The sequence below is a fragment of the Sciurus vulgaris genome (genome assembly GCF_902686455.1).
Source record: "Sciurus vulgaris genome assembly, chromosome: 17".
NCBI lineage: Eukaryota > Metazoa > Chordata > Mammalia > Rodentia > Sciuridae > Sciurus > Sciurus vulgaris.
Genome location: NC_136478.1, coordinates 73243119 through 73253642, shown reverse-complemented (window position 1 = coordinate 73253642; position 10524 = coordinate 73243119). Strand labels below are relative to the sequence as shown.

Here is a 10524-nt window from a genome sequence, read left to right as displayed (position 1 = left end):
GGAAACGAGGCCCCAAGCGCCGCCGGAAGTCCCGCCCCGACGGAAACGCCCCTTTTCCTGTACGGAGAGCTCGGCGCGGCGCCTCTGGGTAATGTAGTTCCACAGCGTTGAGCGGGAAGGAGGCCGGGTCAGGGTCTGGGAAGGAAAGGAGACCTCGGGAAAATTTCCAGACCGCCCAGAGGTGGTCGGTGTTGCAGAATCCAGGGTCAGGTGCCCTGGAAAGCTGGTCGTTCAGTCTTGCTTTCACGAACTTGAAGAGGATCTTCAACCCAAAATAAAACGGTTCCCTTGGCCGCAGCACGTGCACACTCGCAGACTCCCTGTGGAGGAGAGGCTCGGTGTAAAGACTGGGAAGCAGAGCGGCACGTCGAGGACGGGAAAGGCTCTGCGTGCTGCGTGCAGATGCCGGCGGCGGGGTGCGGAGCGCCTCCGCCGCCTCTGCGGCCGACCCGTGTGCGCTCCCGCGTCAGGCGCCGAACAGGTGCTCGTTAAGCCAGGGCAACAGAACTCAGACCCACAAGCCAACTGGTGTCACGAGGGTAAGGGAATTCAGCATTGTGATACCACCTGCAGGACATCAGAACCTGGCAACCAGAAGCAGCACTCCGTCGGAAATTCTGGTATGTGTAAAGCTACACCGACATCCGTGCAATCGCTGTCACACTGACAGGTCGCTCAAGCTTAGGGAGCCTGGCAGCTGAGGGGAGCACAGAACAAGGGGTACACAGGAGACATGGTGGTTGTCACAGACGTGGCTTCAAATTTAAATGATGATCTCTATACCTTTTAGGAACATTCCACCGACTATGTAAGAGTTTTAAAACATTTGCCACAGGAATAGAAAAATGGATGTCCTCAACAGACGTAAAGAGGTGCATATATGTTTAGAATTGCAAATAACATGATCAGTGAGGAAAGAACAGACTACTTAGTAATTTAGTTTAGGAAAAATGATTGCCTAGTGGTATATTCACCTGTCTCATTGAAATCAAAATAAATTCTATGCAGGTATCTTAAAAGGAAAACGACAACATTTTCTGGGTCTGTAAGTTTTCTCTATGACTTCTGGGATCCATTTCTGCTTTCAGCTTTTAGAAATATTTTCATGTCTGTCATGAATAAGAACATCAAAGTTAGATTCTCAAGCCCTGTCTTCAAGCAGAGGTCCTTGGGCCGGAGACCACAGTCCTCGGTGTTTGAGAAGTCTAACTCACCCAAGAGGACAAAAAAAATCGAAAACTCCTGAAGACCTGGTCACAGGACTGCCCTCTACGTGTGAATTCATGTAGGAAAAGAGGAAGAGGTGATTGTTGCAACCAACCAAACAGGTTACATAGAATACTTCCTGGCCTTCCCGAGGTTAAAGATTAATGGAATGAGCTACCACCAACCCTTCTGGAATTTTTTTTTCCCACACATGTATATAGGGTAATAACGTCCATCTCATTCTACTGCCCTTCCTAGTCCCACCGACCCACCCCTCCCTTTACTCCCCTCTGCATAATCCAAAGTTCCTTCAGTCTTCCCCTGCCCCCCACTATGGATCAGCATCCACTTAGAGAAAACAGTTGGCCTTTGGTTTTTTTGGAATTGGCTTATTTCACTTAGCATGATATTCTCTAGTTCCAGCCATTTACCTGCAAATGCCATAATCCCATTCTTCTTTAAGGGCTGAGTAATATTCCATTGAGTATGTTATGTCGGGATTTGAGCGACTATATAAGGGAGAGTGGAGCCACGAGATAAAGGGCAGTGCACCACTTGGTGATCAATCAAACAGGGGCAGAAAAACAATGACCCTTACCTCCACCTGTCACTCAGCAGGACTCCCCCACCACCACCTATTCCGGCCTATAAAGACCCTGGGCAGACAGAACCATGTGTGATTTTCTCCGGCTCCCTACTCTGACCTGTACCTGGGCAGCTAGGAATTTCACCTGAGAGCCAAATTCCAATAAAGCTTGCTTTGGCAGCTTTCTGTCCGATTTCATTTGGCCACTGGCTGTGCCCCCAAGCTTACAGAGTATTTATGCCACATCTTTTTCCATTCAGCAGTTGAGGGCACCTAGGTTGGTTCCATAGCTTAGCTATTGTGAATTGAGCAGCTGTGAACATTGATGTGGCTGTATCTCTGTAGTATGCTGATTTTAAGTCCTTTGGGTATAGGCCAAGGAGTGGGATAGCTGGGTCAAATGGTGGGTCCATTCCAAGCTTTCTGAGGAATCTCCACACTGCTTTCCAGAGTGGCTGCACTAATGTGCAGTCCCACCAGCAATGTATGAGTGTACCTTTTCCCCACATCCTCACCAACACTCTTTATTGCTTGTGTTCTTGGTAGTTGCCATTCTGATTGGAGAGAGAACGTCTGGAAATCTTAGGCTTCTACTAGATGTGACCATCTGACCCTTAGACACTTGAAGTAAGAACACTTCAGCTAAAGACCCAAGGATCATTCCATCAGAACTGTCCTTAGAAGAAGTGGACAGGGAGATGGTACCACAGCATGCAGAACTAGAATTGTATCCTAAGGAAGGGAGGGATCTGAGATTTCAGAGGGCCAGTTTTACTCTGTAACAGGTAAGCAACCCCTATAATTCAGTGTTTGCCAGAATCTTAAAACCAAAGACCACAACCCATAAAGATGTTGTCTTGGTGACAATAGGCTATTCCAGTGCTCCAGTAGGACCAGGTAATTAAAGATCACCAACCACCACCAGTGCTGCTATTCCTTACTCCTCATTCCCACAAGTACTCCAACTTTGAGAATTACCTGAATTTTTTTGCTCCACAGTACATTCTTTGGCATTTCATATTACATTCAGAAATGTATTTTCTTTGTAAATGTATTTCTTTTACATTTATTATTTTTTGCCTCAAATAGCCTTATACCATATCTTCGTGAAAAACATTTGCTATGTATAGAAATTTGATTTGGTGGTTATTTCTTCTGCACATAAATTGTTCATGTTGCTCTTTTCATTGTCAAATGAAACTTGATAAATTGCCCATCTTTTTAGATACTTGTTGAATACTCAAAGTAATTAAATAGCTCTCTATACATGCAGTATGAAATATATTTTAAAAGTATGTGCTCACTGGGTTTGATTCAATTGCTGGGTATGTACAAGAGGAATATATTTCGTGTTTGTGGTGCTGAGCTACATCCTCAGCCCAGGAATTTATGTCACCCAGACTGCTACAACTGGAAGCTAATAAATAAGTCTCTCAGAAAAGTGTGAGATTGAGAAAAGTATGCAATAACAGAAAGAATGAGGATCTAGAGTAAGGGAATCGAATGCAAGGCTTCTTGCATGCTACCACTGAGCTACATCCTCAGTCCAAAAGACATATTTTCTGAGGTAACAAGGGACACAAGAATTAGCCACATGCTCCAGGGTCACCAAACATTCCTATCTGGAGTCTTTTCTTCTTGTGCCTAGTCCAAAATGATGAAGTTCTGAAAACTAGGCCTAGAGCTTCAGGGTAAATGTATTCAAAAACACTAGCATTTATTAGCTTCCATCTGTAAGAAGTCTGAATGACACTAGTACAGATACAGTGTTAGGTGAGGTGTCCCCCAAAAGCTCACGTGTGAGAAATGCAAGAAGGTTCAGAGGAGAAATGATCGGGTTGGAGTATTACCCTAATCAATGAGTTAATCGCTGATTGGAATTGACTGAGTGGTACCTGAAGGGCTGGAGTGTGGCTGGAGGAGGTGGGAATTGGGGTGTGGCCTTGCAGTATATATTAGTACCCGGAGAGTGGACTCTGCTTCCAGATCGGCGTGTGAGCTGCTCCCCTCTGCCACATTCTTCTGCCACGATGTCCTGCCTCACCTCCAGCCCCGAAGAATGGAGCCTGCTGTTTGTGGATTGAGAGCTCTGAAACCCTGAGCCTTCAAATAAACTTTTCCTCCTCTATAGTTGTTCTAGTTGGGGCCTTCAGTCACAGCAGCAAAAAGCTGACTAAAACCGAGTATGTTCATTTTTATATTTTTTCGATGAGAACTCGCTGCCTGAGAAAGTCTGAAATGGTATGTCTCTAAATATTTCTGTGATGACTTACAACCTACACTCATCAGATATAATGAGGCTCAGCATAGTACACAGACGCTTGAGGCCGATCCATGCGCCCCTAGTGGCACAGTAGGGCCAAGACTCTGGCACAGCTGCCGCTAGCCACTGCAGACGCATGAGAACTACGCTACCCAGAAGCCTCATGGCTCCCAGCCAATCAAGGCCCAGGAAGGGGCGTTTCCGCTCCAGCGGAAGTCGCTAGGCGGAACTTCCGACTCCTCCACGGCAGCCATCTTGTTTGCTTTTCCATTAGCGGGTCAGTCTGAGGAAAGCACCGTCAGTGACAGGCAGGGGAGGACGGGGAGGCGGCGTCTCCCTAAGCGGAGCGGGCCGCGGCCCGCGGGGGCGCGGCCTTGCCCGCGTCGCCTGCCAGTCCCCGGCCCGATGGCGGCGGCCGTGCCGCTGGGCCGCGCGCAGGTGGGTGCGCCGGCGGGTCCTACCCGCTCCGGCCTCTGAAGCCTGAAGCCCCGGGGACGGGCCGTTCGGCTGCCGCCCCGCAGACGCCCACAGCCAGCAGGGCTGGCGCACGGCGGGAGGGGACTCCGTCCCGAGGTCAGCGCAGCCTGCGGGGCTCTTGCCGGAGGAGGGACGGCCGAGCTCGGAGAGTCGCCCGCGGCTCCGCAGGGAGCGAGCGAGCCCTGCTGCTGCGGAGCGGACGCCGGGGCCGCCTCGTCGCCGGGCAGCGGCAGGCAGAGGCCAGGCCGGGGCTCTCGCGACCGCCTGCCGCCCACGGTCGCCCTCTGCCCAGGTTCCTGTGAACTGGGAGTGGCGGGCCTGCGCCGGCGGGAGGCCGGCAGCCAGGCTGCGGGGCCATTCGGGACACCGGGACCAGGTCCGGCGGAGAAAGGCGAGCCCAGCCTTAGTTGTGTGGCCGCATGACCTGAGTGGCCCCAGGAGAATCCGCTGGCAGAGGGCGACCCCCGTACGGAAGCCCCGGGCTCGAGGAGAGTCTGTCCGACCGCCTGCTGCTGTGGGCAGCCATGGCCATTAGTGGGGTCGTGGGAAGAAAGCCGCACGTGGCCCGGGCTTCGCGGGGGAGGACGGCGTGGAGGGGGAAATGCCGGGCGGTGACTTGGCTCTCCCCGTGTGGCAGGAGCGGGTGGACTTTGAAGATGTGTTCGTGCACTTCTCCCAGGCGGAGTGGGCGCTCCTTGATGCGGCTCAGCGGCTCCTGTACCGCGACGTGATGCTGGAGAACTTTGCCCTTATGGCCTCCCTGGGTAAGGCCTGGTACCCACCTCCTGCCTGAACTGACTCTTCCCTTTTCCTGTTCCCCAGGGCAGCCATGGGCACTACCACTTTCCCAGTTTCCGGAGTAGTGCTGTGGACGCTGGGCCTGGGTTGTGTGCATTTCTGCCTCCTGCTTTTGAGGAGTCCCAGAACCTGCCATCCCTAAGATTGCAGGGATAAAGCCGGGAGCCATGTGTCCTGCAGTCAGCCAGTGGAATATGTTCATCTTGTGCTCAGATTTTGCCCCTTCCTCTAGCTGACATTTCCTGTGGCTTGCCTGTGCCTGGAATCACAGTGACCAGTTTGGTCATTACTTGCTGGGACCACTGGGTGGACCCTGCTGTGAAATTATTTTTATATTTACTTTCTTCTCTGTAGGGTGGGTCACCTTGACCACTTCTGGCCATTTATCTGTCCTATCTTCTCCTTAGGACATGCATCTTCCGTGTGTCATAGAGCTGCTTCATTGGAGCTGGACAGTGAGCCCTGGGAACCTGATTGGGTGGACAATACTCCAGCCATTGCCAGAGAGACTCTAGGTGGGTGTGGCCCTGGGGAGGGGAAGCTGGGAATCTTAACTATGAGGTCAGGGCTGAGTTCAAAACATTCCAAAACCTCTCTATGCCCACAGTTTTGTTTTAGTGTCAGGGCCACTGGCTGTAGTTCTGTTCTGTCTACTGTCCTATTTACACATTTGTCTTACTCTCTGATCTTTGGCCTCCTGCTGTTCCACCTCTCTTGCTGCTGCATCTCAGCTGTTTATCTCTGTTGCTTCCTCCACAATGTTGTCCAGCATTAGCCTGCCCTCAGTGTACCTGCCCTGCACAGTTCTTAAACAGCAGCTACTGGTAGCACTTGGTCTTAAACATGAACATGTCCTTCTATACAACATTCACCTGTCCCAAAAGCCAAGGAACTTTTGATTGTGAAAGACTTCATTATGGAACCCGCCTCATCTCCTTGTGCTGCACCTGACATTTGTATCCTCTCCCCATCAAGACCTCACAGATGCCAACTACTGCACAGCAGACCTCTGCGGAACCTGACCCCAGGCCCCTCGTGGTGGCCTCCTGTGATTTATGATCTTGGTTGTGGTTGATGCACATTTGCAATGGGCGTTCCCCTGATACCTGTCAGTTTGTACTTCACCGGCATTTCTCTGCTTTCAGGCTGTTGGCGTGGAGTGCAGGATGAGGAGGCACCTAAGCAGAGCATTTTTATAGAGGGAGTTTCACAAACCAGGACTCCCAAGGGAGGCTCTTCTACCCAGGACTCCCACCCCTGTGCGATGTGTGGTCAGCTCTTGAAAGACACTTCACACTTGGCCAAGCACCAGGAAACACACCCTGGGCAGAAACCGTACTTGTGTATGGCATGTGGGGAGCAGTACTGGTTCAGCGTGAACCCTCACCAGCCCCAGAAGCAGCCCAGTGAAGAGAAACCCTTTAGAAGGGACAAGGGCAGTACCTTTCTTGGGAACCACTGTCCTGTCCAACCCTCAGAGATGCCTTTTATGACAAGAAAGGGTTGTAAAGACTCCCCAAGCAGCTCAAGCATTTTCCCGCACCGTCACCCTCACAGAGAGTGGGATCCACCTGGTGACACCAAGTACGAGGAGACCTTTCCCAGTGGACAGAGGCATTACAGATGTAGTGAATGTGGGAAAGCCTTCAGCCGCAAAGACTCACTTGTTCAACACCAGAGAGTCCACACTGGAGAAAGACCTTACGCATGTGGTGAATGTGGGAAAACCTTCAGCCGCAAGCCCATACTTGCTCAGCATCAGAGAATCCACACTGGAGAAATGCCTTACGAATGTGGCATATGCGGGAAGGTTTTCAATCATAGCTCTAACCTTATTGTACACCAGAGAGTCCACACTGGAGCGAGGCCTTACAAATGCAGTGAATGTGGGAAAGCCTATAGCCACAAGTCCACACTTGTTCAGCATGAGAGTGTTCACACTGGAGAAAGGCCTTATGAGTGCAGCGAATGTGGAAAATACTTTGGTCACAAATACAGGCTCATTAAACATTGGAGTGTTCACACTGGAGCAAGGCCTTATGAATGCATTGCATGTGGGAAGTTCTTTAGCCAAAGCTCTGATCTTATTGCACACCAGAGGGTTCACAATGGTGAAAAGCCATATGTGTGCAGTGAATGTGGAAAAGCCTTTAGCCACAAACATGTACTTGTTCAGCACCACAGGATTCACACTGGAGAAAGGCCATATAAATGCAGTGAGTGTGGGAAGGCCTTCAGGCAAAGGGCTTCCCTCATCCGCCACTGGAAAGTCCACACTGGAGCAAGGCCTTAGTTTGCAGGTGCAGCCATGCCCTTGTTCGGCATGACTGGTACCTGAGAACAGATCAGAAAGCAGTCTTTGTTGTGTAGCCCTCGGCCAGAGGTTGAGCCTCAGGCAATCACACATCTGCCCTGGGGAATTCCTGAGTGCCAGCTGTGTGGGAAGCTCTCCGGGACTTTGTTGTGATTTTGACCTGCACGGACCCTTGCTAGAATCCTATCACTGGCATCGCCTCTGAGAGAAGGCACTGTTTTGGCACTTGAGTCCTGTGTTGTGCACTCCAGTGTGCAGTGAGCGCCACACCTCTGTGCCCCTCAGCTAGGTCATCGGTAGCCCAAGGCTGTGGAGCACCCTCGCTCTCTCCTGCCTCTCCCCTGCCTAGATTAACCTGGACTTGGCCAGGTTTTGGCCTGTAGAATTCTGCCAGCTGCCAGCACAGGTTTTCTTTCGGCATGGACATTGTTGGTCTCAGGTGGCACCTGTGGTGGATCGGCCCAGTTTCTCAGACATCTAACCTGAAACTGCCTGCCTTAGATTGTTCTGGTTTGGCTCAGATGCCTTAATTTCTATATTACTTTTAGTCTGGGGGATTCTGTTAACTCTGTTGGTTGGTCTGGGAGCAGAATCTCCACCCCATGAAGAGGTGGAGAGCTTTTGTGAGAGCTCTAGTGTTTGTGTCTTGACGATGCTTGTAGGATGGCAAAGAACAGCCCTCATTCTAGCGTTAGCTCCCTCGTATTGGTGCTTGCTCTCTCCTAGGAAAGAACACTCACCTTTGCAGGTCCGATCTTGGGGTCTGTATACCAGTAGTGTTTATATGACCAAAGTCACCCTAAGCAGTGGGAGTTTGACAATCCTGTAGTGTGTCTGGGAGCATTTTACATTGGGTCTCTTATTCTCAGAGGATATTTCATATTTTCCAGCCCTTTTGAGGATAACTTGACCCTTAAGACCTGAAATATGTCATTTGGTAGGCAGATACCTCTGGTGTCCCGAAGAAGGACCAGGTGGGGACCATAGTACAGGACCCTGATTAACAGGGAGTTAGGAGAGTGCAGCAGACTATAGGGATGGAAAGTATATCCATAGTAACCAGGTGTGGTGCCATACCTGTAGCCCCAGCTACCCAGAAGGCTGAGGCAGGAGGATCAGTTGAGCTCAGGAGTTCAAGATAGCCTGGGCCACATAACGAGACCCCCATCTCAAAAAAAGTTTCTCCACAAATGTTTCTATCACTCTGGCTTTAGGGGGATTTGCAGAAATTCTCAAGACTCCCATATCTTTGTCTCTCATGGCTAAGGTCACTGACAGATGTCATTCTAAATATTTTCTGCAATAGATGGGACATAACTATAGTGTACAGTCTCAAGTTTTGATACATATTTGCACCTGTGCAGCCAAAAGTTTCTTGATTCCCTTTATAATTTATCCCTTTCCTGCCCTCAGGTGATTGCTGATCTACTGTTACTGCAGGTTTGTTTTTATTGCCTGGATTTTATATGTGTGAACTAATGCAATACATCCTGAGGTATCTGGCTTCTTTTACTCTGATTATTTGTGTTCATCCAGGTTGTCTTGTGTGTTGGTAGTTTATTTCTTTTCTTTTGTACTGTCACTGAGCATATTCCATTACGGAGAAATATTTCCAAAGCAAGTCATCTGGAGACACTCACCCAGAAACCAAACTGCAGTGTCTGTTATAACTCAACCTTGAGGTGAGTGCAGTGTGTAGGTACTGACTAGTCCTCGTAAAGGTGAGAGGGAGCTACGTGACCAAGTAAATACAAGGAGGTAGGGATTTGGGGGTGGGGAGAGTGTTCCTTGGATATTGGTGACTTCAGTCATGTGCTTTGTTTTCATTTTACTTTTTTAGTCCTTTAATAGTGAATTAAATTGACTGATTTTCCAATGTCATGCCAACATTGCATTTCTAGGAAAAAACGTTTTATTATTTTATGTATTGGTGGATTTGTTTAGGTGTTTTAAATTTTTTTTTTAGTCTACATTCATGAGGGATGTTAGTTTCTAACTTTCTTTTAATGCCTGGGTTTGGCTTTGGTTCCAGCATAATGTTGACTTTACAGAATAATTTGGTAGATATTCCTTACTACTGAATTATCCGAAAGAGTTTGTGAAATTGGTATTTCTTTCTTAAGTGTTTGGTAGAATTCACCAGCGAAGCTATCTGGGTCTAGAATTTGTTTTGTATGTAAGTTTTTAACCACAAGATTAATTTCCATGTTCCTCCTCCTCCTCTTCTCTCTTTCTCTATCTAGAACAAGTTTTAATGGATTATGTCTTGCAAGGAGTAACTTGTTAATTTTATTTAAGTAGTCAAAATGTTCAAAATTCCCTTATTACTAGTAGTATCTAGAATCTGTAGTCATGCTATTTCTCTTATTCTGATACTGGTGGTGTCTATACAGAATTTTTAATTCTTGATCAGTTTTGATAGAGATTTATAATAAATGTTATGATCTTACAGCACCTGGGTTCATTAATTTCTCTACTTTGTTTCTTTTTTTCTCTTTCAGTCTGACCTTTACTAATACCTTCAGCTATTATTTCTCTTTTGCTACTTTTTCATATGAAAGGTGTCCTTCATTTGACACCTTTGGGGTTTTTATTTTTTTACTAATATAGGTACATCATGGTAGCATTGTCCCATAAGGACTTTTAGTTCCCTCCCATGAAACTTGACATATTGTGTTTTCATTTTAATTAAGTTTAAAAATCTTTAAAATTTCTTTATAAGTCTCTTAACATGTCTCTCTTTAGAAGTGTGTTAGTTTCCAAATATTTCAGGATTTTCTTTATTTTTTTCTGTTAATTTCTAATTTAACTCCATTTCAGAGTACATACCTTATGACTTGAATCATTTGTATTTCCCAGAATATGGGCTATCTGTAAGAG

General features: G+C 48.0%; 1 protein-coding gene across 2 annotated transcripts; it reads left to right on the top strand.

The window, feature by feature from the left end:
- Positions 1-4313: 4313 nt before the first annotated feature.
- ZNF772 (zinc finger protein 772) lies at positions 4314-8228 on the top strand. Of its 2 annotated transcripts, none has more exons than XM_079118001.1 (4): positions 4314-4493; positions 5212-5296; positions 5738-5845; positions 6476-8228. In XM_079118001.1, exons 1-4 carry the CDS (start codon positions 4461-4463, stop codon positions 7621-7623), a joined length of 1374 nt encoding a protein of 457 aa, XP_078974127.1. In that variant the 5' UTR covers positions 4314-4460; the 3' UTR covers positions 7624-8228. The 2 variants fall into 2 exon arrangements, with proteins under 2 accessions (XP_078974127.1, XP_078974126.1); XM_079118000.1 differs by having other exon boundaries at positions 5170-5296.
- The last annotated feature ends 2296 nt before the right edge of the window (positions 8229-10524 follow it).